The 26,354-nt window shown below is 57.8% G+C and overlaps 2 protein-coding genes across 7 annotated transcripts in view; both read left to right on the top strand.

Annotated features, from left to right (window-relative positions):
• Positions 1-7,016: 7,016 nt before the first annotated feature.
• On the top strand, positions 7,017-15,959 carry PRR14 (proline rich 14). 5 transcript variants are annotated; one of them, XM_077820640.1, is made up of 12 exons: positions 7,019-7,182; positions 9,322-9,522; positions 9,852-10,074; positions 10,548-10,696; positions 11,082-11,355; positions 11,647-11,696; positions 11,793-11,854; positions 12,366-13,173; positions 13,486-13,570; positions 13,876-13,982; positions 14,206-14,277; positions 14,697-15,959. In XM_077820640.1, exons 2-12 carry the CDS (start codon positions 9,425-9,427, stop codon positions 14,953-14,955), a joined length of 2,187 nt encoding a protein of 728 aa, XP_077676766.1. In that variant the 5' UTR covers positions 7,019-7,182; positions 9,322-9,424; the 3' UTR covers positions 14,956-15,959. The 5 variants fall into 5 exon arrangements, with proteins under 5 accessions (XP_077676767.1, XP_077676766.1, XP_077676763.1 ...); XM_077820637.1 differs by having other exon boundaries at positions 7,020-7,182; positions 9,852-10,122; XM_077820639.1 differs by having other exon boundaries at positions 7,021-7,182; positions 9,852-10,122; positions 12,369-13,173.
• A 1,274-nt stretch (positions 15,960-17,233) lies between these two features.
• The window catches only part of FBRS (fibrosin), a 31,963-nt gene continuing 22,842 nt past the window's right edge, over positions 17,234-26,354 (top strand). Inside the window, exons 1-9 of one of the 2 annotated variants that reach the window (XM_077820625.1) lie at positions 17,234-19,250; positions 20,508-20,693; positions 20,950-20,985; positions 21,104-21,133; positions 21,383-21,431; positions 23,194-23,593; positions 23,841-24,076; positions 24,439-24,638; positions 24,784-24,828. In XM_077820625.1, coding sequence (XP_077676751.1) covers positions 18,903-19,250; positions 20,508-20,693; positions 20,950-20,985; positions 21,104-21,133; positions 21,383-21,431; positions 23,194-23,593; positions 23,841-24,076; positions 24,439-24,638; positions 24,784-24,828 — 1,530 coding nt within the window. In that variant the 5' untranslated portion in view covers positions 17,234-18,902. The remainder of the gene's footprint in view (positions 19,251-20,507; positions 20,694-20,949; positions 20,986-21,103; positions 21,134-21,382; positions 21,432-23,193; positions 23,594-23,840; positions 24,077-24,438; positions 24,639-24,783; positions 24,829-26,354) is intronic. The other variant, XM_077820624.1, reaches the window with a different exon arrangement.

Genomic DNA, 26,354 nt, shown 5'->3' with positions numbered 1-26,354 from the left:
CTCTGGAAGACAAAGGACTCTGATTGGGGGAGGGGAATCCAAGCTGCAAGGCAGGTGCAGCTTGTGCCTCAAGAATCTGTAAGCCTGCTTGTATCATCAGACAGGGTGAGATATTGCTGATTCAAATCCAATCTAGTTTGTATAAGACTTAGTTTGCGATTTTGTTTATTTACAAGGTAATCTACTTTGATCTGTTTGCTATCACTTAAAATCTATCTCTCTGTAGTTAATAAACTTGTTTTATATTTTATCGTAACCCATGTGTTTTTCAGTGAAGTGAGTGGGGAAAATCTCAGCTCAGCTATCAAAGGCACGGTGCAAATCTTTTCCACATCGAGGGGGAAGCGAACTATATTAATGAGCTTGGATTGTACAGATCCCTGTGCAGTGCAAGATGGTATAATTCTGGGTGAATACTCCAGCAGGGGTGCAAGGCTGGGGAGCTGGCTGGCGCTGCCATTGTTGATCCATGAGTGGCTTAGGTAAAGCACTCAGGTAGGCATGTTGCATCACCTGCTGTTCTGTGGGGTGTTAACAGGGCCTGGAGAGGCTGGCTGAGTCACCAACAGAGCAGTGTGAGAGAGGCCAACCCAGCTGAATGGTTGGGGGGGGCACAGTGGTTCCAATGGCTCCCAGAGTGCACCCTAGGGGTACAATCCATCACAATCCCCATTTTACAGATGGGGAAACAGCCACGGGGAAATGAAGTGATTTGCTCAAGGTCACCCACTGGCAGAGCTAGGAATAGAACCCAGATCTCCAGAGTCCCACCCTAGTGCTTTGTCCACTAGGTTTGCTCTGCACACACTTTTTCTCGAGATATTACTATGTCAGTTTGCGGTGTGATGTTAAAATCAATATAGCAGCACAACCGCTAGCATAGAGGTAGTTACACCAACATAAAAATATCTGATACCAGTGCAGCTAGTCCCCTACCTTTATAGTGTTGGTGGCTTAATTCCCTTAATTCCCTTATTGATAAGATAGCAAATAACTCAGCTCCATCAGTTCACTAAACAGTGAGAAATCAGCACAGACAGAGGTGTTCAGACCTTACCCCCCTGCAGGGAAGAGCCGTTAAACCAGCGATACTCAGTCCTGAACAGGAGCCAAATTCGCGATCAACATTACCCCAAAGAGCCACAGGAGTCTGAATTCATTGTTTCATTCTCTCTCTATATATATGTATATATAATTCTTACCGCAAAATAACTGACCCAGTATTATTATTTTATCAACTACAATTGGTTAATAACATAGTAGAAGCTTCCTGCTTGATTAATAATGAAATCACAGAGTGTTTTAGTATCCTGTGCTGCAAAAAGCCGCAGGAGACACATTAAAGAGCCACTTGTGGTCGCGAGCCTCAGTCTGAGTATCACTGCATTAAACTGTCCCAAAAGCATGAGCTCACTTCTGCCCATATTCATAACCCTTTTGTGTACAGCAGATACAACATTTCCCAAATTCCCCTGTATCAACACAAACCTTCCATCCCTTTTTCCTATCTAGTTCTGTACCCATTTTTCAAGTTCAAAGACCACCTGCTCCGATTATTTCTAGCTTGTATCTAGTTAAAGACCCCTGTACCAATTATCCCTAAAAGATAACCAGCCATGCCTGGCACTCTGTTTATATTTGCTATTGCTTCTGACAGGTTCTGCATACACAGACAACAGAGGTCACATACAGTGAGGCTTGGAAGGATGACATTTTTATTGGTAAATGTTGATTTAGCCGTACACACCCAAACTGATGAAAAGCTATTTCCATGGATAACCATCAAAATGTACAGATATGCAAAAGAAGAAAAACACTGCTTGAGAAAGAAAAGTTCGATCCAAGGATATTTACTTTGTATAGTATGACATGTGATCCTGGCAATTTGTGTTTTAGTTATAAAGCTGTAACGTTGTGAATCTCAACATCTGTCGTTAAATAATTATTGTCTGCCCATCCCCATTGTCTGCCCTCTCCCCAATTTCCTGCAACTGTGGACATTTAAACTGACAAAAGGAGAAAAAAATGCTTAAAACAGAATTTTGCACAACTGTAAACTGATAAAAATGGGGGGAGGGGAGGAATGCTTTAAAACCACCATCAATATTATCCATGGAAATGATTAAAAAAATAAAAATCTGATTCTGTCAAGCCGACATACATTTCACCTGTTAAGAAGTTTCCACAATAAAGCTTAGCATAAGTGCGTGGCATTTGGGGAGTCTGATTCATGGTTATGCAACTTAGCATACGTACAAAGCCTTCTAAAATGTATATGATATTGGCTAATAATAGGAATAGAGGTGGTTGTTTCTCAGATTCAGGTGCAGGATCCTAAGCTATAATGCCCATAAGCATGGGGGTAGGCTGTGCCCCTTTACTAGTATACCACTTACAACTTTTTCCGTGAAGGCAAGGTCTAAGAGATTTAGTTCTTTTTATGCAGAAGCATCACACTTTTGGAAACATGTTGGAAACTTTGCATGGCAAAAGGGGATGTTTGGATAAGGACCAGACAAAACAAGAGGGAAGTAGATTGATCCAGAAATGGTCATTTTCAATATTTGGCAAACAACATCTGAGAGATGCCCGGACCCTGGTTCTAATCTTTGGCCTTGTCTGGGATTGAAAGGTGTGACTTTAGCTCCATCTAATCAACGCTTTCTAAAACTCTTGTGCAGGGAAAACAATGGCACTGGAGCACCTGCTAAATTAAGGAAGATGAAGACTATTATTATTAATTGTGATCTGTATTACGGCAATGTAAGCCTGCCGCAGTGAGCCTCCCAGCCTGGTTCAACAGACTCAGGTTAACAGGGCTTGGGCTAGTACTTTGAAATATTGTGTAGACAGCACTTTGAAGTTGCAGCCTGGACTGGAGCTCAAGGTCTGAAGCCTAAGGAGGGGTCTGGATGATATCTTAGCACTGTGTTATGGCCACGTACAGGAGGAAATTGACTGGGGATAGCTATTCCACAATAACTCCCCAGGCGGATGCTCCATTCTAGTACAGTATAAGAGGGCCTTGATCTAGTTTAGCTTAAACCAGTTTAGATCCTTTTGCTCTGGAAGTGGATTAAGCTAAAATGGAACCAGGTTGCTGGCCTGATTCCCCAGCCCTGGAAGGAATGGTGCCTCCCAGAGTCTGGGTCACTCTTTCCTCAGAATCTTGGAAGATGCCTTTGGTCAGTTGCAGTCGGTGAAGCCAATTCCACTGATGTCAATGGCCAGGCCTCCACTGATGTTACCAGTCTTTGGTTTGTGCCCCTGGTTAGCTGCATGGTGAGAGAAGATGGTGAGAGAAGTTTCACAGATGTCAATGGCCAGACCTCCGCTCACACCAGCGACCAACAATGGCCTTTGGCTCACCATGCCCCTGGTCAGCTGCAGATGGTAAGGGATGTTCCATTGACATCAACAGCTGAACAACTTCATTGATGTCAATGGCCTTTGGCTTGTGTCCCTGGTCAGCTGCAGGTGGTGAGGGGAGTTCTGCTGAAGTAGAATTCTCCGTGGTGGGATTTTTCAACCCCTGCAGCCTGGCACAGCCCCACCCCCAGTTCCTTTCCCCAGTGGTTCCTCTGGTGCCTTGTGAGCTGGGGGCTAAGGCTGAAGGCCTCCTCACACTCAGAGCATCAGGACAGTTTCTCCCTGGTGTGGATCCTCCAGTGGAAAGTGAAGGAGTATCTCAGGTGGAAGTCCCTCCTGCACTGGGGGTATGGGTAGGGTCTCTCCCTTGTGTGGGTCTGGTGGTGCTGGATCAGGGTGGTCCTGGTGCCAAAGCGCCTCTTGCAGTCAGGGTAGAGGAGGCATCTGCCTCTGAGGTGGGTGCGCTTGTGTTCCTGGAGGTTGGATCTCTGCAGGGAGCCCCTCCTGCAGAAAAGACACCTTTGTGGCCACTCCCTGATGTGGGTGCACTGATGCTCAACTGGCCCATCACTCTCCCTGAAGCCCTTCCCACACTCGGGACACTTGTAGTGCTGCTCCAGCACCCGCTGTGTCCTCTAGTGTTGAGTGAAATGCAAGACCAACCAGAAGCCTTGTCACCACAGCCACACTAGGAGGGCCACTCTTCAGGGGGGTATGCTGGTGTTGCAGGGCATGGGAGTTCTCAGCAAAGCTCCTCCCTTATTTGGTGCCCTTGTAGGGCTCCTCTCCGGCGGGGATGACCAGTGGGTGGCCAGGTTGGAGCTGTAGCTGAAGTCCCTCCCACAGTCAGGACACTTGTAGGGGTGGGTCTGGCAGTGATGGAGCAGACACCAAAGCCCTTCCCGCAATCAGGATGTTGATGGGGTCTCCTCACTGCATGGGCACTTTGGTGCTTGGAGGGGGATTATCGCTGCCTGGACCACCACCCACACTCAGGACATGCCTGGAATCTCTTCCCAGTGAGAGCCACGTGGTGCAGAGCCAGCATCACACTCCCGCCAAAGCCCTTCCCAAGGTCGGGGCATCAGTCAGGGTGATCACCCATGTGGGTGTGTTGGTGTTTCACGAGATTTATTCTCTGGACATCTCTTCATGTTCTCTCTCTCCTTCTAAGCAAGATTTTCCTCCCCTGGCCTGGGGTCCATCTTGTCCTGACTCGCTTGCATCTTTAGCTCGGGGCTCTGGGATATCCCATGCAGCTCTGCTCTTGCAGGCCCTTCCTGCTGGTGATTCTCCTCCATCCTGGCACCTGCTGGGAGGCAGAAAGAATCCAGCCAGGGCTCATTCCCTGTGCTGGGGAGAGAGGGGGCAGCAAAGGGGTTTGTCACTGAGCAGAAAACTTGATGGGCAGGAAACGAATCCCCCCAAACCCTTCCCTGAGGGGAAAGGAAGGGCCGGGTCTGTCCCAAGAGCCCAGGAAAGGCCTCAGAGAAAGGCTGGGAGATGGGAGGGCTCCTGCCAGGGGTGGGATCCAGGAGTGACGCCTGCCATGAGAACAGGAACCTGATGGGAATGATACTGAGCGAGATGAGACAGAACTGGGGGGCTCCTGGTGGCCTTACTGGGGTCCCAGCTTTTCCTTTCAGTCCCAGACAGTCTTTGAGATGGTGTCACTCTTTCCTTATCTGTGTGGGATCCTCTCAGGATCTCCCTTTCCTTGGAGCCCTGGAGATCTGGGATGCTCGGCTCTTCCCTTCGCTCCATCTGGGAGATTATAGCTGGGTCAGGGACAGGGAATCCTGCTCAGGGGAAGGAAACAGGCAAGGTGGCGCTTGGTGAAATCTCCCCCAAAGAATTCTGTACAGAGAATGTGCCCTGATTTTAACCCCAGCCCTATTCTCAGTCTGGGTGATGTGGGATCCAAGCAAAGGGAAAATGTTTACAGGGATCCTTTCGGGTAACGAGATGCCTGGGGGAAGATGGCCTGTACTCTCTGTAGGAGAGGGATTCCCCCCTACACACGGACAGTGGGGGCTTAGGAACAGCACAGGTATCCCATCACAGTGATAGTCAGACTAGTGCAGTGGTTTTCAAACTTTTTTTCTGGCAACGCAGTTGAACAAAACTGTTGATGCCCATGACCCAACAGAGCTGGGGATGAGGGGTTTGGGATGTGGGAGGGGCTCAGGGCTGGGGCAGAGGGTTGGGGTGCAGGGGTGAGGACTGTGGGGTGGGGCCAGGAATGAGGGGTTCAGGATGTGAGAGGGGGCTCTGGGCTGGGGCAGGGAGCTGGGGTGCAGGAGGGGGTCAGGGCTCTGGGCTGGGGGTGCAGGCTCTGGAATGTGGCTGGGGATGATGGGTTTGGGGTGCAGGAAGGGGCTCCAGGTTTGGGGGGGGCTCAGGGCTGGGGCAGGGAATAGGGGTGTGGGGTTGGGGCATGGGCTGACTTCGGGCGGATCCCAGTCAGCGGCTCAGTAGGGGAGCTAAGACAGGCACCGTGGACCGCACTGTGCCCCAGAAGCTGCCAGAAGCAAGTCCGACTCCTAGACAGAGGCACGCAAGCGGCTCTGCGCGGCTCACACTTGCAGGCACCACCCCCAACCCCCTAGCTCCCATTGGCCGGGAACCGTGGCCATGCCGCCTCAGAGCCGGACCTGCTGCTGGCTGCTTCCAGGGCACAGCGCAGCATCAGAACAGGTAGGGACTAGCCTGCCTTAGCCGGGCAGCACCACCCGCGGGACTTTTAACGGCCCGGTTGGCGGTGCTGACCAGAGCCACCGTGACCCAGTGCCTTACATTTTGCGACCCGGTGCTGGGTCGCAACCCGCAGTTTGAAAACCACTGGACTAGTGCCTATGTGAAAAGGGGTCCTTACAAACACAAAGTCATTGCCAGGCTGGAGCAAACCAAGGGGCCCATCTGGCTTGGCATCAAATGAACATGGCACAGGGGACTTGTCATTGGCCTGGTGTTTTTCCAGGGAGCCCTGCAGGGATCGAGTCGGGGCCCCAGAATGGGAACGTGTTGGAAGGAGACATAAGGGAACCCCTGGCACAGTCTGCAGAGGACACGCGCCGGGGGGAGGCAAGTGGTCAAGCGGGAAGAGGCCAGGTGGCTGAATCAGAGTGAGCTGCATGGGTGGGAAGTTCGTCACGTGTTTTAATTTGGCGATGTGTAAATGGGTCCAAGGGGAACAAAGAACGGGGGCCCCACGCTCCCAGGATGGGGACTGGCCGGAGCCCCCATCACTAGGGTGACCAGACAGCAAGTGTGAAAAATTGGGACAGGGATGGGGGGTAATAGGAGCCTATATAAGAAAAAGACTCCAAAATCGGGACTGTCCCTATAAAGTTGGGACATCTGGTCACCCTACCCATCACCCAGGGTCGCCTGGCCCTTTAAATGCGCAGCTTCTCGCCCTCATCCAAGATGGCCTCGCCCTGAAACTGCTTCACTCCCTCCGATGCCCTAATCCAAGATGGCAGCACCGCATGGCGGCACCGCTATGTCCCCTTGACCGCCCCCCCCACCCCGCCACCACACACTGTTGCCCCACCCCAAGATGGCGGCGGCTCAGCTTGAGCCGTGACACGGCTTTCTTTCTCTCCCTTTGCCAAGATGGCGGTCCCCACGGCTTCAAGCTCCGGGGACCCCCGGGCAGCAAGGCGTGCGGCCATTGGCTGAGAGCGGACGGGAGCAAGGCCCGCTGCCATTGGCCGCGGGGGGTCGGGCTGTGGAGCGTCGACAGAAACGGGGCGGGGCGGGAGGAGGCTGAGCCGCAGCCGGAGACCGAACGGGAGCGAGCGAGAGCCGGTGAGCCGGGAGGGGGAGCAGTGCGGGGAGGGGGGCAATGCGGGGAGCCGGGAGGGGGAGCAGTGGGGGGAGGGGGGACAATGGAGGGAGCCGGGAGGGGGAGCAGTGGGGGGAGCCGGGAGGGGGAGCAGTGCGGGGAGGGGGGCAATGCGGGGAGTCGGGAGGGGGAGCAGTGGGGGGAGGGGGGACAATGGAGGGAGCCGGGAGGGGGAGCAGTGGGGGGAGCCGGGAGGGGGAGCAGTGCGGGGAGGGGGGCAATGCGGGGAGCCGGGAGGGGGAGCAGTGGGGGGAGGGGGGTCAATGGAGGGAGCCGGGAGGGGGAGCAGTGGGGGGAGCCGGGAGGGGGAGCAGTGGGGGGAGGGGGGACAATGGAGGGAGCCGGGAGGGGGAGCAGTGCGGGGAGGGGGGCAATGCGGGGAGCCGGGAGGGGGAGCAGTGGGGGGAGGGGGACAATGGAGGGAGCCGGGAGGGGAAGCAGTGGGGGGAGGGGGGACAATGGAGGGAGCCGGGAGGGGGAGCAGTGGGGGGAGGGGGGGCAATGGGGGAGCCGGGAGTGGGGGCAATGTGAGAGCCGGGAGGGGGAGCAGTGGGGGAAGGGGGTCAATGGAGGGAGCCGGGAGGAGGGGAAGGGGGGGCAAAGCGGGGAGCTTGGAGGGGGAGCAGTGGGGGGAAGGAGATCCAGGGGGTTAGAGAGCAATGAGGCACTTTGAGGATGGGGGGATCAGTGAGGGAGGGTAACAGGGGTCGGGATTGGGGGAGATCAGGGTAAGGGGAAGTATGGCGGGGGAGACCTGGGGGAAGCGTGGTTTGGGGGATTTGGGATTATAGAAGTGGTGGAGGGATTTGAGGGGGGAAAGCTGGAGTGCAGCTGGGGAGAAAGGGACCAATGGGGAAGACCTGGTGGAAGGGCAGTTTAGGGGGACCGGCGACGGGAGCCATGGGGGGAAGACCCAGGGGGAGAGCAGATGGTGAGAGGGAGCACCTACGGGGGGGGCAATTTGTGGAGGCGAGTGAGGAGGGGTGCAGTGTGGGAGGGGACCGAACATAGGGAGAGCCCTGGGGGAGGGGCTGAGAGTAAAGAGAGTGTGGGAGAGGCAGGTGGGTGAGGGAAAGGAGGAATAGTTGGCGGGGGAGGGGTGAGAGAGATCCAAGGGGAGGAGAGAGACCTAGAGCCCAGGCAATGGATTTTGGGGTAGGGACCCAGTGGGGGAGAGATTTGGGAGTAACCAGAGTGGGAGATTTCAGAGTAACAGCCGTGTTAGTCTGTATTCGCAAAAAGAAAAGGAGTACTTGTGGCACCTTAGAGACTAACCAATTTATTTGAGCATATGCTTTCGTGAGCTACAGCTCACTTCAACCAATTTATTTGAGCATAAGCTTTTGTGACTGAGAGAGGGGAAATAGAGAGGGCTGGTGGGGAGAATCTAGGGGGAGAAGGGAGGAACCTGAAGCGGGGGAGGTCCAGTGGGGGAGTCCTAGGGGCAGAGTTAGGCAGGGTCAGTGCTGGGAGGCAGGACAAAGAGAGAGAGATGCCCCATCAGGGCCCCTCTAGCCTGTCCCCGCTGCCCAGGATCCGTGCATGTCCTTTGTGGCCTGGGAAACCATCTCTAGGTGATCGTTCCCAACCCCCACACCTCCTGAGCTTCCCTTCTGCTCCCAAGCTGGTGTCAGGTCACACCTGAGCTGCGCAAGGGGCTCTCTGGTTACTGCTAGCAATGGCTTTGCCTGCCCGCTAATGCCCTGTAATTATTCTCCCAGCGGCTCCCCTCTGCTTGTCCATTGTGATCTCTTGGGTTCTGCACCGTGGGAATGTGCCCCCTCTGCAGCCCCTCCCCCCGGCACTGAGGAGAGCCCACCCCCACCACCACATCTACACCCCTTCCCCCAGTCTGATCCCCCATGGCTGAGCCCTCTGCTACTGTGGCCATGCTGCCAACCCTAGAATGCAGGAGGTTGTGGGGGAGGGGTGTCATGCTGAGTCCTCGGGGGCTCTTCACAAGAGCCGGTGCCCCCTAGAGGGGAAAGACCTTGTGTCCCATTTCCCCTCCAGCTGAGCCAGCCAGCCCCCCACCCCGGAGCTGGGTCAGGGCGGGGGTCTTGCAGTGCTCATTGTAACCCTGGATTCTCTTTCCTGGGCAGAGGAGACCACGCTGGAGGATGAGTAGGCAGGAGGCTGTCCCGGGACGACCTCTGAACCCCTGATCCCAGGGGGCTGCCCCCTACATCCCAGCTGAAGCCAGCCATGGAGCACCCCGTGGCCAGAGGGGCGCTGGCAGGGGGCTGTACCAGGCTGTCTGCCTCGGAGCGGAACATCCGACGCCAGAGGCTCATCGTGTACAGGTGTGTGGGGGGGTTCACCTCTGTCCAGCCGCCTCCCCTCTGGGGTCAGGGCCTGTCTATCCCACTCTGGGCAGAACTCACTGGGGGCAGCGCCCTTCCTCTTCCCCTGGGTGTGTTTTAGGGGGGAGACTCGGGGCTGAGGATGCTGGAGGACAGGATGCTGTGGGTGGGAGACAATGAGAGGCAATGGTCTCAACTAGGCCGGGTGAGTGATTTTTTTTTGGGGGGGGAGCTGTGGGTCTCTGGGTCCTGGGGCAAACATCATGCCAGTAATAAGGGGGATTTGGGGGTCCATGGCCCCTGTGAGTGACCCCATCTCTCTCTTCCAGACCCTCCACTGAAAATCAGAGCTCCCCTGCCCCCCGGGGGCCTGAGGAGAAGGCTCCCCCGCTGTGCTGGCTGCCCCGGGGCAGGGCCAGGTCTCCTCAGGCAAGGCGCCAGTCGGAGAGACTGCAGGGCAGACGGCAGCGGCTGCAGCAGGGGGTGCCCCAGTGGGGCCAGGGGGCGGAGCTGTGGCTGGTGGCCTCGCCCATGGAGAGAGCCCGGCACAGGGTACTGGCCATTGCCCTGGAGGAGTGTCTTGCCACCAAAGGAGGGGCTGTGAGTGCGGGGGGGGACGGGTGGTCTGGGACTGCGGCGGGGGCCCTGCTTGGAGATCTGGTGGCCTGAGCCCCCTGCCCCAACCTCCCCTGAGCCCTCCCAGGCCCTGTTGTCCTGCTCCCTTGAACCTGCTGAATCCTTTGCTGCTCCCCGGTATGGATTTCTCGAGCCAGCCTCTCCCCCACGTAACGTCCTTCTCTCCCTGCTGTGGTTTGCCACCAGATGGCCCAGAAACTCCTGTGCTGAGCTTGGGGGGGGGAGGGGGGGAGGCAGAGCAGGACGGCTTGGTATTTGTGCCCCCATTACACATGGGAGGGGGCCAGGCTGGGCTCTTGAGGAGAGTTGTTAGGAGATGCCAGGAGCTGGGAGTCAGTGGCGGGGGGATGGGATCCATGTTTAACCCCGTGGTGTCTCTTGCCCAGCAGGTCTCCCAAAGGGGCGCATCCTCCTCAGCTCATCTGGACACCCCCTCCCTCCCTGGACACCCCCTCCCTGGGAAAGCCTTGCTGCCAGCTGGGAGCCCTACGCCTGGTTCAGATTGGACCCCTAGGCAGCAGGAGCCCACCATGGACAGGTGAGCGGGGATGAATCATGTGTCAGGGCACGTTCCAAATACTAAGCAGGGTGTCTGCCGGGGGAGGGGGTCACTGGCTTCTGGGGCAGGGGCTGGATCTGGAGGATCTGACGGCGGAGGTATGGCAGCATGTGGGAGGCTGGGAAAGGGGAGCGGGGTGCTTTGAGAGTGGGGGGGGGGGGGGGGATGTGGGAATGAGGTGCCAGGGGGCTCAGTGGAGCTGATGGCAGGGGTGCAGGGAGTGGGATCTCGGAGGGGGTGCTGGTGGTGTGATGATTGGGGGGGAAGGGGAGTCTCTGGGGGGGGCTGAAGATCCGGGGGGGGTGAAAATTGTGCCAGTGAGCGACGGGGCTTTGGGGTCCGTGGCCCCGTCTCATTCTTCCAGACCCTCCCCTGAGGAGCAAAGGTCTCCCGTCTGCCAGAGGCCTGAGAATAAGGCCCCTGCATCGTGCTGGCTGCCCCAGGGCACGGCTGGGTCTGAGTCAGAGCGGCTGCAGGGCAAGCGATGGCTGCTGCGGCAGGGGGCACCGCAGCAGAGCCGGGGGCCGGGGGCATCTCCCTCCATCTCCCAGCAGGGGAAGGAGCTGGTGACGTCGCCCATGGAGAGGGCCCAGCAGCGCGTCCTGACTGTGGCACTGGAGGAGTGCCCCATGGCAGCAGTGAGCAGCTGGGAAGCTAGAGGGGACTGCCAGAGCCCAGAGAGGAGGGGATGGGGGTGGGGGAGGGATTGGGGGTGGGGGAGGCTGCCAGAACCCAGGCCAGAGGGGCAGGGATGGGTGGGTGGGGATCTCAGCAGTGGGTGCTGTCCCAGATGGGTCAATGGAGGGAGGGATTGGGCTTACAACCAAGGAGGAAGCTGCCCTGACCAGGTGTCGCTGTCCTGTCAGCCTTGGGTACGGGGGGTGGACCCCATCCTGTGCCCCAGCTCAGATGCTACCTCTCATTGGCAGGATGCCAGCCTGCAGCAGGAAGATCTGCTGATGCTGTTGCCTCCTAGCACGTAAGTGCACTTCCCTACCAACCAGCTGGGCTGGGACACAGGGCCCTTTAGGGGGCGCTGGCCCCAGAGCTTCACTTCCTCTCTCTTGCCTGACAGGGTTGATCAGCTGACAGCATCTTCCTCTTCCTCAGACCAGTGGGAGCGCTGCCCACAGCCAGGTAGGCGGAGCTCCAACTCATGCAGGGGCGGGGCTGGGGGTGGAGCTTGGACATGGGGGTGGGTCTCCATGGGGAGCAGGGGTTGAACTTTTCCTTAAAACGTTTTTTAACCGAAAATGTTCTTGAGAAGGAAAAATTAATTTAAATGAAATTTCAGTTAAAAAAAAAAATTCTATTTTGGATATTTTGAGTTTAGCAACCTTTTTTTTTTTGTTTTTTGTTTTATAGAAAAAGAAGTTTTTAAAGAGATTGAATCAGTACAAAAACGTTTAGATCCTTATCAGGATGAAACCTTTTTGCTCAAAATGTGGCTTTCCCCAAGTCTTGTTTTGTGGGAAGTCAAAATTTCTTCTTTGTTCTGAAAACAGGGCCGGGGAGGCAAGAGTTTGTTTTGGGGGTGTTTCTGGGACCTTGCTCAGGGTTAGTGGGTTCGGCACTGTTGGGGGCTGTCTGTGCATCGCAGGATGTGGTCCTCCCTTGACTTCTCCTGACCCCTGTGCCCTCCTCCCAGCAGATCCTGCCCCACAAGAAGCTGAGCCATCTGGCAGCCTCCTGCCTTCCTCCTCCTCCGCCTGGCCTCCCCCGATCTGTTCGCTGCTGCGCCCCCGGGCCACAGTCCCCAACTTGCGGCACTGGGGCATCGCCCCGCTCTTCCAGAGTGTCAAATCCAAGCTGGAGACCTTTGCTGACATCTTCCTGAGCCCGGCCAAGCCGCGCCTGCGCCCCCCACCATCTCCCTGTCCGGACGAGGGAGAAGGTGGGGGGCAGCCGGCGGAGCTCCCCCGCCCCGAGGAGGAGCCAGCTCAGAGTCGGAGTGGGCCGAGCCAGCAGGGGGCACACAGCTCACGCCAGGGGGTGAACATCGAGGTCAAAATTGCCATCTCAGAGCCAGCAGAGAGGAGGGGCCCTGGCGAGGCCAAAGATGACGGGGACGGGGACAGCATTGTGAGCCGCAGACCCCCCATCTGCCAGTGGCGCCTGAGCCCTGAGGACCCCAGCCAGCCCCGCCTGGGTCGCAGCTACTCCTGCCCTGACTTCCCCTGGGCCATGCCGTCCCCATTGCCAGCGTCCGCCCCCTGCCCACCGCGCCGTCGCCGTCACACGGTCTGCAGCCTGGAGGTGTCGCGGGAGTTGCTGCGGGGCCACCCCTCGCCCCCCGTCCTGCCCTGCCTGCGCAAGGAGGTCTTCCCCTTCCCCTCCCCAGCCTCCCGCCACCTGCTCAGCCCAGTGGTGTGCATGACCCGCTGCGACGAGGCCCATTCCTCCTGCCCGGGGCCACCCCACCACGAGGAGCCTGCCACTGCCCTGCTTTGCCCCAGGTAACCCTGCCCCCTGAGCCCCTGCTTGGCCCCGGGGAACACTTCCCCCTGAGCCCCCCTGCCGTGCCCCCAGTAACCCTGTTGCTGCCTGCCACACCTGCTATCCCCTTCCTGCCCCTAACACCACCTCACCACCCCACCCTGCCCCAGATAAGCCTGCCCCATCCCTCTTGCCACCCTGCCTTGGCCTAGGCCATCCCACTGCCATCCTGCCTTGCCCCAGCATCTGGGCTCCTAGTGCCATGGCATTGCCTGGTCCTCCAGAAAAGGCCCTGAGAGGTTCCTGGTCCATATGGTCTTCTTGCCTCGCAGGGACGGCTCCCAGTGCCCGGAGCAGGGGGACAGGGGCCATGGCATCACCACGGGTGGGATTCTGCTGTCACACACAGATGCCAAGGTGAGGTGGAGCAATGGGAGGCAGCGCTGGACCCAGAGTCCCAGTGCACTGCTGGGGGCGCTGTGTTGTGGAGAGTGGGGGGCTCAGCAGGGGGCGCTGTGCTGCCAGGAGCGCGGTGGGGGGGGTGCCGTGCTGCGGGGAGTGGGGAGCGCTGTGCTGCGGGGAGCAGAGGCTTGGTGGGGGGCACTTTGCTGCGGGACAGGGCTCAGCAGGGCACGATGATGAAGGGGGCACTCTCCACTCACTGTGTGCATAAAAGGGAATCTTTCCTGATCCTGTCCTATTTCTCTCCCCATTCCCTGCAGTGCTCCCAGGAAGAAACCACAGGGAAAGTGTCCCGCTTCCGCATCCGCAAGACCCCAGCCAAACAGCAAGCCAACCTCACGCCAATGGGCCTGCCCCGGCCAGTCAGGTATTGGGAGCTCTGGGGGAGGGGAGTGGTTGGGATTCAGGACTCCTGGGTTCTATCCCCAGCTCTGAATCTCCCCAGCAGTTACAGCTGGCCACAGGATTCTCTTCCATTCCTGTCGTGTGGTGGTTGTCCAGCCTCCACGTCCCACCCCCGAGGCTGCTGAGTCTCGGCACGGACAAGGGATTCCCGTGCGTTGTTGCTAAGTCCGGTCTCCCCATCACAGGTTGAACAAGAAGGAGTTCAGTTTGGAGGAGATCTACACCAATAAGAACTACCGCACTCCCACCGAGAAGCGGTGAGGGGGCCCAGTGTGCTGCTGCTGGAGGGGGTGAGGGGTTGGGGGTGGCTACAAGGGGGGCACCCCCCTCCTCCAACTCACAGGAAGGGGAGAGCCTGGCTTCAGAGTTGAGGTGGGGTGCAGGATGTTAAATCCAGCCGGGGTTGGTTCTTGCTGCTGGGAACCCAGGTGTCCAGCCCACAAACTTGCTGCCCCCCTAAGCAGCAGGAGGTGTTTGGTCCTGAGTGGAGGACCCAGGAGTCCGATCCCCGTTCCCCCCGCCCCTTGTGCTGAGGGTGTCCCAGTTGGGGGACACCGTAGGTAAGGATCGAGGTGTCTGGGCTCCATTTGTACTATAGGCGTTCCAGCCGGGATACAGAGTGGGTTGGTGGACTCAAGCACCTGGGTCCCATCTAGCCCTCTCTCCTCCCCCGTAGGACCTTCGAGACTATCTTCGAGGAGCCTCGGGAGCGGAACGGGGCACTGGTGCTTACCAGCCAGCGCAAGCTGAAGCGCACCATGGAGTTCCAGGACAGCAGCCTGCCCCGCAAACAGCGCCGTGCCCGGCCCCGGGGGAGGCTGGCAGGGCGAGCGCCAGGTGGGCGCCGGGCCCCACCCCAACACCCCAACCTGGAGGAACTGCTGCGCCAGCGCCTAGCCGAGCTGGACGCCCTGTTTGAAGCTGATGGGGACTAGGGGGCGCTGTGCACTGTCCAGATCCATGCTGGGCATTGAACCAGAGACTGAGTGGCCCCTCTGTCCTTGGTATTGCTCATTGGCCTGGGGGAGCTCCCAGAATCCTCTGGTATCCAAGGAGAGTAGTTACCTCCCAGAAGCCTCTGCTCTTCCAGGGAGCATCTCCCCTGGGGCTATACCCAGAATGTTCTGCTATTGGATCCTCCTAGAGCCATCATGTCCTCAGGGGTACTCCCAGAATCCTCAGCTCCCCTGGGGCTCCTGGACCCATGTCCAAGCAGAGATCTCTCTGGGACAGAGATGTCCTAGTTCTGCCCAGAATCCTTTGCTGCCCAGGAGGAGACATCTCCCCCTTGAGCCCTAGTTCCACCCATAATTGGCTGCTCCCCTGGGGGCAGCTCTTGGTTGCTCCCAGATCTGCCTGAGCCAAGGCAGCTGTCCTGCAGCCAGTCGCCAAGCTGCCTCCACCACTGCTCCCCTCACAGGCTCCAGGTCTGGTCCAGGAGTGGAGTGGGGGTGGGATGAATGTCCAGCAGTTGTGACGAACCTTCCTGTTCTCAGCACTCAGTTGCCTACGCACAAATCCTCCTGGTGCTTCCATCGTCCCAGTGCCTCTGTGTAGCCCCCCTCCGCCCCCCCCGCGGTGGCTGAACATACCAGGGGGCTGATTGTTTGGGAGGGGGCAGTATTAGCCATTTTAGGGTCACCTCCCACGGAGTGCCTAGGGGGCTAGTGGCCTTTGTCCAGTCTGGCTGGGATATAGGGCAGGAGAGGGGGCTTGTGGGAAAAGGCACCAGGGCATCAGGTCCCTGTGTTTATCAGGAGGAGGGCATTTTCCGCTCTGAAGTGTGACTGCAGCCTTGGGGACACTGGCAGGAGCCCTGGGTGTGGGGTGTCTCCTGGGCTGGGTCCTGTTGGGTCAGTCAGTGGATATTTGCTGGTTTTATGTGTGTGGAATTTTTTGAGATCTATATTTCTATTAAACTTTTCAACAAAAACATCCATCCTGTTGTCTGATCTGCTTCATTCATGCTGTCCCTGGCACTAGGGGCCACTGTGCTGCAGGGGGGAGCTCAATAGGGGGCACTCTCCCTTTGCAGTCAGTGCTGATCCCTACACACCATTAGGGGATGCTGTGCTGCAGTGAGCTCCTCAGCTGGGGTCTGAGAGGTAGCGGATGTAGGAGGAAGCTGATGGGAGGTAAGCCCTGAACCTCAGTGCCCTGTGGGTGGGAGATGATATGTCCACCTGGAGCTGCTGGCCTAACTGGCCCAGGCTGTTAACCCTAAACCCTACTGTTGTCACTAATTGACTGCTTGTTCAGGCTCATTTGGCAGCTCTGAGCCTGCCATAGTCACTCCAATGCCATGCCAGAATCTGCCCTGCCTGTGCCCCATCTGTTAGGGGACCAGGGCCCCAAAGAGGGTTGGAGCTGCAGCAGAAGAGACTCCTGTTTTCATGCAAGGGAAAGCAGATGGGAGGAGGCCAGTGTTAAGGCAACTCCTTTACTGTAGCACCTAGGAGTCCTAGTCACAGTCCCGGTCTCATTGTGCTTGGTGCTGTACAAAGTGATTGTCCCTTGAGTGCTGGCACTGGATTGGGATGAGATGTCCCAGGAGGTTGGGATCAGAAATGCTTTTGCATTAGGTACCCAGCCGCTGTGTGTTGTTACATGAAGGAGATGGGGGCTGACTGCGGGTTATGAGGTGACAGGCTCATTTTTACCCAGCTGGATTCATCTGGGCCTTGGCCTAAGCCTCCTGTCAACAGCCATCCTTGGCCTGTGGGGATGGAGCAGCTGTGTCCCTGGCAGCAAGGCATAGGCAAGCCTCCATTCCTGGGTGTGGGGTCATACCCCCTCCCCACTGCTGTGGTTTGCGGTGGGGGAGGGATGGAGCTGGGTTTGGGCTGACCTGGTGTGATTGGGCGGGACTCTGAGAGCAGGCCAACATGTGACATGCATGGTGCTGGGGTTGGGTGGGGCACTGGGGCTGTGACATCACAAGGGTGGTTGGTGACATCAGGACAGAATCAGGTCTTGTCATGTGATGTCGTAGTATGGTGGGGCTATGACATCAGAGTAGGATGTGATTTGATCAAGCTGTGCGGTGACATCAACATGCTTTTGCGTCTCCTGGGGACGTTGTGACATCACAATGTGGGGGAGGGAGAGTCCCGGCCTGGGGAGGGGCTGCAGGGACTACTTCTTCTAGGGGAGGGATTTTTCCCTCTCTGTGCTTTCAGCACGTAGCGGAGGGATCGCACGCTGTGGTCGGAGTTGCGTCGCGTGCCGTGCGCAGAAGAGAAGAGGATCCGACGGCGACGCGCACAGACAGAGCCGAGAGGGTCGGGGGACAGTAGCGAGCGGGGCGCGGCCCGGCCCGTGGAGGGGGAGGGCGAGGGCGAGGGCGAGGGCGAGACCAACCGGGCCCTCTCCCGTGGGGGAAGGAGAGACCGGCTCGGACCGAACCATTCCATCCCCCCCGCTCCGGCCAATCAACGGGGGGCGGGGGGCAGCGAGGACAGCGTAGGGCACGAGCCTCGCGGCCAATCAGCGCGGGGGTCGCGAGACGCCCCGCTCCCCGCAACGGCCGCGGGACCCCCTCCCCGCCGTCAACGGATTCCTGCCCTCTACGGCCGCTTTCTTAAAGGGACAGAGCAACGTGAGGCGTCAAGGGGGATTTCTACCGGAAGAAAACAACCCCCCTCTTCTTCCCAGCGCCTGTCAATGGATTTAAAGGAAGCCCCGAGCTGGTAAAGGGGAGTTCGCTCTTGCCCCATTGTGGAAAGTGGTTTCTTGTCGGAGGACTTTGACGCCAGGTTCTTAAAGGGGACGCTGGCTGGCTAATGACGGAAGTGGCTGGTGAGATTTAAACTCCGGGTTCTCCAAAGGGACGTGGCCCCCTGACACGAATGCCAAGAAGCGGTTTCAGTCCGGTTTCTTAAAGGGGCAGTGACCCCCACCCCGCGGGAGGCAGAAGCCGTTCGATCCGGATCCTGACCGGGGAGGCGGCTCCCGCCGAGCCAGGCGCGTCGGCTGCGGAGACTTGCCCCGGGGTTGTTAAAGGCGAGGTGCCTTCCTCGGCACGTCAACCATTGCCATTGCTGGCAGAAGGGGAAGCCGGAGTCTTCAAGGGGAAGTCCCCCCCTCCCCCCCGGCGTGTTGGGTTGCTGAAGGCATTTAAATCGGGACTCTCCAAGGGGAAGTGGCCCCAGGCCGGCTACGCAAGCGGCTGACTGCGGTGGGGGTGTCCAGCCCACGCACTTCAAGGGGAGGCCGCACCCCAGAAGCCACCCTCCCCCACGCTGCACTTTGTGCGGGGAGGGATTTAAATCTATTCTGAGGAGGGGCCCCCAACCCCGCAAGGGGCGGGGGCGGGGGGGGGATGTGAGGCCTGATTAAAGGGGAGGCCTCTGCGAGAAGCCGCCTCAGCCCTTTCCTCCCCTATCCTTAAAGGGGAGGCCCCGCTTTTGAAGGGGAGGCCCCTGGAAAGAGGGTGGTAGCATGGTTTGTTTCGGCAGCAATTTAATCTGAATTAAAGGGGAGGTGCACCTCGGCCCGCCCCCCCCCCCAGGCTTGGAGTTTATGTCAAGGGGCATTAAACCTCTGTTCTTCGAAAGGCCTGCCTTAAAGGGGAAGACGCACAGAGCAGCCGCTGTGGCGTTCTGAAGGCAAGGCCCCCCAAAGCAGCTGCCGCAGGGAGTTCGTGTTGGGGGGCCCTAAATCGGATTTCAAAGGGGACGATTGCCAGCGCGTGTCTAAATCCACCTTAAAGGAGAGGACGAAGACACACTCCCTCTGCTTCCTGGGGGACCACCTCCCGCCTCCAGTTCTCCACCGGTCAGCGCCCAGAGGAGAGAGCGAGGACCCAGTTCAGAACAGCTGCCATGCAGCAGGCCGGAGAGGGGTGAAGGGCGTCGCAGGAAGAGGCTTGGCCAGGGGCAGCATGGAAGCAGCGGCCGCTCCTGCCCCCTGCTGGAGCGGGGGAGGTGGCAGGGCCCGGAGGTTGCGGCGCTGCTCGCGGCGGGACCGCGAGAGCCGCCGGAGCCAACGTCGGGGGGGACGCCCGGGGGAGCCCGCCCACCGGGGTGTCCTCTCCTCCTCCTCAGACTCAGAGAGCGAAGGTCCCGCCCCGCCAGCCCCTGTGGCACCCGGTAAGCCCCGGCGCCGGCCTTTGCGCCGGAGGACAAGACCATCAGGCTCCTCCTGTAGCCATGAGGAGGAGGAGGAGGAGGAAGAGGATCTGATTGACGGTTTCGCCATTGCTAGTTTCATCAGTCTGGAGGCACTGGAGGTGAGGGGCTGAGAATCATCCTCAGCCACAGGCGCTATAGGGCACAGGACACACATAGCAGAGCCCATTCCAAGCGAAGCACAGTGGTGTGTGACACACATACCCCACACCCAAAACAGACAATTGTAGGTAGCCCAGCCCAGAGAGAGTGGATTTATGTGGTTATGTTTCTAGAGTACTTGGCATATAGCAGTGGAGGTGGGGTCATGTCTCGGTGCTGTGGGTTCCTGGGGGCTGGAATATAGTGAGGGACGTAGTTAGGTGCCAGAGGTTCCTGAGGGCTGAGATATAGTTGGAGACAGGGATGTGTTTTGGGGATGGGGGTTCCCGGGGGATGGGATATAGTGGGGGGTGGGGGGCAGGACAGCATGATGGAGGGGCAGTGTTGCAATGCCTGGGGATGTTATATAGCATGCGGGGGGGGAGAGAACACACCTGTACATTGGAACCCCGGGTTCCTAGCACTGGATATAGTGGGAGAGATGGGGCTATCTCTCAGTGGCAAGGGTTCCTGAGGGCTGGGATGTAGCAGGGGGACGGGGCCATGACTTTTGTCTGGGATGCCGGGTGCTGTGTCCAGGAAGGTTGCCCTCCTTTGGGAAGAGGTGCTGTGTCAGGCCGCACCTAAGGCTGTGTCTACATTGCCACTTTCAGCGCTAAAACGTTCAGGGGTGTGAAAAAAACACCCCTCCTAGCAACAAAAGTTTTAGCGCTGAACAGTGCCTGTATAGACACCTTGTTCGGGGTGGTTATTTTTTATCACTGCCAGATAAAAAGCATGGCCACAGGTAACATGAGCAGTGTAGACGTACCCTAAGACACCTTCCGGTTAAGATGTGAAGCAGGGAATCCAGGTTTCAGGAATGCAGGGTGGGGAGCTCTCTGAGCTCCATGTGTTCCTGTTCTGCAGTGACTCATGCTTGCTCCTCTTGTCAGACTGGACTGAGTACGAATCAAGGCGTGTACTCCAGAGTAAAGGTTGAACTCCACTAGGGCAGTTATAGTCTGCCATGTCACGCCCCCAGGTGGCTGCTTCTCAGCGCCAGGCAAGAGATCCCTACGTAAACCGTCCCTGTGCCCTGCCCAAGAGGTGGCCATATCTCAGCGTTGGGCAGGGGATCCCAATATAAGCAGCCCCCCACACTCCACCCCAGAGGTGGCTGCATCTCAGCACTCTGTGAGGGAACTCCTTAGAGATGGCTGGGCAGGTGTCATCTGTCCTCAAGGAGCTGCTTCACCGTCTCCCCCTCCCCACAGAAGGACACGACATTGAGGACCCCCGAGCGGCTGGAGCATCGGCTGAAGCACTCGGGGAAGCGGAAGCGGGACGAGGGGAGTGGCTCAGAAGAGGAGGAGGGCCATGATGAGAGCTCAGAGAAGGGGTGTGGGCGGCATGCGGGGGAGCGGGCGCTGAGGAGACGCAGCAAGAGGAGGAGGAAAGAGGTCAGTGGAGAGGGGTTTGTGGGTTTGGGCAGGGAGAACTGAGGGGCTGTATGACATGGGGCTGCAAGAGAGGGTGGGGGGGCTGGGCAGGGGGACGGGGCATGGGGGATGCAAGGGAGGGTGGGGGCTGGATGAGGACTTTGGGATGGAGGCCGGGGGTGTGGGTTACAGGAAATTCTCATGACACATGGCAGGGGCATCCCAACCCTGCTCAGCAGGGGGCGGTGCTGCCAATCATACCCCTTCATTTCCACAGGCCTCCCTCCGCTCCTACTTGGAAACAGGATACATAGTAAGTGGCTCCCTCGCGCTCCGCCTCTCCCCCCTTTGTCTGGCCCACGGCACCCCCTAGGGGCAGGCTCAGGCAGCTCGCCCTCCGCTCATCCCACCTTTGTCTTTCTCCCTTGCAGTGCGACATGGAGAGTGACCCAGGGGAGCAGGTGAGAGGCCCTGAACCCCACCCCTCCTCCTGCCCCCTCCTCCCATCCCCACCCCCTGAACTCCACCAGCCCACCCTTCCTGCCCCCACATCCCTGAATCCCCCCTCCCCTGGGCAGGCACATTCGGGAGGGGAGCCCTCCATGGGGAGCTCAGAGAATCAAGGATGGTGGGGAGCTCCTGGCGTGTATTTGGCATCAGGGGGCTCCCCACAGCCAGGGATAATGTGAGTTCATTTCTCTTCCTATCAGGCCTCCAATGATGACCTGGATCAATCGTTCACTGTCTCAACCAACAAAGGTGGGTGCTAAAGAAAAAGAGCGGCCCTTATCGAGCCCCCCCGCCCTGCTATCTGCAGCACAGCGCCCCCTGTGACATTACCCTGGGTACAATCTGGACTGTTGAACAGCTGTGTCCCCTTAATTTTTTAGCCTGCGCTGCCTTTTGCGCTGCTTTGCTGTGAGAACAGCCACTCCTGCTCCTACTCACTCATAGCCCCATACCTGCAAAATCACTCCCAGCTAAATGACGTGAGGGCTCTGGCCAGCCACCCATGAATTACATACAGGGCAACACCAGCAAATTCCCAGTCCCAGCCTTGTCGTCCAGAAATGTACGTCTTGTACTGCATGGCTCCCAGCTGGGCAATACGAGGCAGAAAGACAGTCATTTCATCAATGGAAAATTATATGCACAAACTCTGTTATCTCAAGTGGAGGTTCCCAAACGCTTCAATCCAAACACGCTGGCTTAGATAAAACAATAAAACAAGTTTCTTATCTCCAGAAAGAAAGATTTTTAAATGATTACAAGTAATGAGGCATCAAACTCAGAAATGCTTACAATGAAAATAAAAGGGCAAAAAGGCAAACTAATACCTAACATAAGAACGGCCACACTGGGTCAGACCAAAGATCCAGCTAGCCCAGTATCCTGTCTACTGACAGTGGCCAATGCCAGGTGCCCCAGAGGGAATGAACAGAACAGGTAATCATCAAATGAGCCATTCCTTGTCACACATTCCCAGCTTCTGGCAAACAGAGGCTCGGGACACCATCCCTGCCCATCCTGGCTAATAGCCATTGATGGACCTATCCTCCATGAATATATCTAGTTCTTTTTTAAACCCTGTTATAGTCTTGGTATCACAACATCTGCTGGTAAAGAGTTCCACAGGTTGACTGTGCGTTGTGTGAAAAAATACTTTTACAAGGAAGTACCTAGCTTAACAAGCTCCCTTAACAAGCTAAGTGAACTTAAAGCAAAAATGTATTTCTTGCAATAAGCTTACAGCAGTCTGGCTGGATTGCTTCAGCCAGGATCTCCCCCCAGTTCAGTGATGCTTCCTTTGTCTTTCCAACTTCACTGCTGCTGTGAGTAGAGATGGGTGGAGAGAGGTGATTTGGAGGCCACTGTTTCTCGTACCCTTTCCCCCTTTTTGAGGATCATCTCTAGCTGGGGGTCAGGCGACAGGCAGTCAGTTTACACAGAAACCCCCAACTGTGGCTTTGCCAATATGTAAAGTTTTCGCTCACACCCTTCTTCCTGCCAAAGAATGGCTGCTTATCTCGGTGGTAGTCCATGATTGGTTGTGCTGATACCTGGCCGGGATGTCAATGTGTCTTTTGTCTCTGAAGAACTGGTTTGGGCCTGCTTTTATAAACTTGGAACACGTTACAGCAATGTAATACAGTATAATCTTATAACTTCACATACATTGTTGCCACACATATTTTACTGGAATGATAATGTTCAGCAGATTATGAGTTTTCTATTACCACCTCACAAGGCATACATTTGTACACAATTTATCATAGTTTTTTGAAAAGTGGGAACATGGGGTACAGTCTGTCACAGCCCCCTAGCACTGCACTGGGGCATAGGGCAGCAGTGACTGCTGGGGAGAATGCCTCCTACTGAGCCCCCCACCCCGCTCCTTGCATGGCAGCACCCACCCACCCCACCCCCAGCGCTGCATTGGGGCATCAGCGCAGCACTGGCAGCCAGGGGAGTGCCCCCTGGTGCTGGGTGGTCTCTCACTGGGTGCTGTCTCTCTCCCCAGCCTCGGGCCCAGTTGGTGCAGTGAACGGGAGCTGTGCAGCCAAACTCTCTGTGATCCCCAAGGTCTCAGGGCTGGAGCGGAGCCAGGAGCGGAGCCACGAGGCTGACGGGGACCCCCTGCTAGTGCCTTTCCTGCCCAAGGACCCCCTTTCTCAGGCAGCCCCAGCCCTCCCTGTGGCCCCAGCCCGGGCTCCTACTCCTCCAGCCCCGCCGCCCTCCCGGACACCCAACCCGGCTGCTGCCCGCACCACGCCCCAGCCCCGGGGTCAGCTGTCGGCGCCACAGGGGGGCCCAGCACCCCACAGCCTGCCCCAGCCCACTGTGCATGGGAAGGGAGCGCCCTTCGCCAGCCCCACGCCGCCGGGGCCCTATGGAGCAGGGCTGGACCTCAGCATCGCCGGGTGAGTGAGCTAGGGAGTGCGTTCCTGCCTTGTTCTTTCCCCCTTCATTCTGTCACCTTTTTCCCTCATTCTTTTCTTGCTCTCTCTCAGGCGTGCTATCCCCCCCCCCCCCCGTCTTATCTCGCGTTCCGTTCCATGTTCCTCACCCCGTCATCTTCTCCCCCCCCCGCCAAACTACTCTTCTCCTGTTCGGTCTCGCTCGTTCTTTCCCCTGGGCTGACTTTCTCTCTTTCTCTGTCTTTTGCAGGTGCAGCCGGAGCAGCGCACATGCCAAGCCCCTGCTGCCCCCATGCTCCTCCTCCTCGCAGCTTCCTCCCCGCCCCTCCACCCCCTCGCTGGCCCTGCCCCCCCACGCCTTCCCTTCCACCCTGCGGCCCCCCACCCACCATCACCCATCCCTCTTTCCCCCTTCTCCGGGCCTGCCCCCACCCCCCCCTCTGCTCCAGGTCGCTGGGCACCCGGCCGCAGCCGCAGCCTTATCCGGTGAGTTGGGAGGGAGGCACGAGGGAGTGGGGGGTGTATGGCGAGGCTGGTGAGGGGGAAGGGAGGGGCTGGTGGGGCGAGTCCCATCTCTTCTGGGAAGGGGCTAGCAGAGTGGAGAGGGGTGGAGCAGGCAGAAGATGGTTCCCATATCTCCAGGGGAGAGGGGCCGGCAGGGGGATCCCGTCTCTCTGGGAGGGTGGGGAGGTGGCTGCTGGTGGTGGTGGTGGAAGGGGTTTCACTTCTCAGGATGAGGCTGGTGGGGGGTGCTCTCGTCTCTCTGGGGGTCTGAGCAGGAGAGGCTACAAGGGGGTCCCATCTCCCCCAGATAACTGCACCCCCTGCTTTCTCCTCTCCCTGCTCAGAACAAGAGCTGATCCGGCAGGGCCTGAGCTCACGGTTCCTGACAGCGCAGGGCGGGGCCGACATGGGGGCAGCCGCCATCCGCCCGCTGGCCTTCCAGTTCCACCAGCACAACCACCAGCACCAGCATACCCACCAGCATACGCACCAGCACTTCACCCCCTTCCCACCGGGCATGGTGCCCGGGCCCGCCCCCGCCATGGTGAGTGACCCTTCAGGGGCATCCGCTCCAGTCTGACCCCAGGGCAGGAGACACTGCCTCAGGGGGAGCGGGGAAAGGGACATGGGCCTCTAGAGAGCACTGGTGCGTTGGGTTCCCCTTATACCCCACTTTTTTTCTTTTCCAGTTTGAGAAATACCCAGGCAAGATTGATGGGCTTCTGAGGCATAACGTGAGTGCGGCCTTGGCAGCCACTATCCTGTTCCAGGGGTTCCCAAGGGCTGGGATATTGTGGGGGGCAGGGCTTTGTCTAGGTGCCGGGGCTCCTGGGGGCTGGGGTATGGGGGGGGCAGGGCTTTGTCTAGGTGCCGGGGCTCCTGGGGGCTGGGGTATGGGGGGGGCAGGGCTTTGTCTAGGTGCCGGGGCTCCTGGGGGCTGGGGTATGGGGGGGGCAGGGCTTTGTCTAGGTGCCGGGGCTCCTGGGGGCTGGGATATTGTGTGTTGGGGGGGGGGGCATGTCTCAATACCAGGAGAGGTTCTTCGAGCGGTGTCCCTATGGATGCTGCACTGTAGGTGCGCTTGTGCCCCCTATGCCTTTGGTCGGAGATTTCTCATAGAAGTGTCAGGTCCGCTCGCACATGCATGCTTGTCAGCCTCCTGCTCCGTGCTGTTGTTATATAGCACTGCACGGGCGAGCCGCCTTCAGCTCCTTCTCAGCCGACTCGGCCAGAGACAGAGCTCTGACAGCGGTTCCCATTGAGATTACCTCAGCTGGATCCTGCTCTGTTATTGTAGTAGTTAGTTTGTAGTGCTTAACATTAGTGTAATTAGTTTTAGCTTCCTAGTTATGAAAAATAATTATTTTTTTAATGTGTTACATTTGGATAGATATTAGTTAGTAGATAAGGTAGTTCCTGTTCGCTGGAAGGTTATGCCCGGTTCTCCCAGTGTCAAACGTTGTCTGTTGTGACGGGCATTCCTCAGTGCATTTGTTGCCTCAGCGAATCGCACATTGCCCAGAAGTGTAAATTCTGTCTGGCATTGAAATCTAGAGCCAGAAAAATCGGGGAGATCAAACTTCGGCTCCTCATGATGGAAAGCTCACTACGCCCTGCTTCTGACCCAGGCCAAGGGACTCCTCCTGTACACCAGTCTCCAGGAAAATATGCTACCTCCACTATCTCTCAACTGCTTTCATTGAGGGTATTGTAGAGGAAGACACAAGACTCCTCTCATAAGCCTTCCAAAGGTCGTGCCCTGAGTTCACGAGGTAGAATCCGTCTCAAAAAAGCCAAGGTCGTAGTATCTTCAGCTACTTCAGCACTGTCTGTTCTCCAGTCTGGTACCCATGAGGCTGCTGGTTCCTCAGGTTCCGAGGACACCACTAGACCAAAAGATGGCAAAGCCTCGGGCCCATCGAGATCATTGGTACCGTTAGCAGACCAAAGCAGCAAGAAAAGCTCTTCCTCTGCGTCCTTGGTACCAAAGAAGCCCGCTTGGGCTCTGACCACGTTTCCCTCAGTGCAGCTGAGACTCATAGTACCATCAGCTCAGTGCAGACTATGGGCTCGGTACTGACAGCATGCTCGGTACCACAGGAGTTTAATCTTCCCTGGGACCTCGCTGTATATGAGGCACCCAATTCTCCACTGCCCGTCTCCAAAGTATTTTCCATACCGAGTGCATCGAGATGGCCAGTTCACCTGGTAATTACCGTTTCCCCTCAGATTTCTCCAGGCACGCCACCATAGTGAGCAT

The sequence above is a fragment of the Eretmochelys imbricata genome, chromosome 6 (assembly GCF_965152235.1).
Source record: "Eretmochelys imbricata isolate rEreImb1 chromosome 6, rEreImb1.hap1, whole genome shotgun sequence".
In the NCBI taxonomy this organism is placed as follows: domain Eukaryota; kingdom Metazoa; phylum Chordata; order Testudines; family Cheloniidae; genus Eretmochelys; species Eretmochelys imbricata.
Note: the sequence above shows the minus strand (reverse complement) of the source record. Positions and strands in the feature narration are given on the sequence as shown.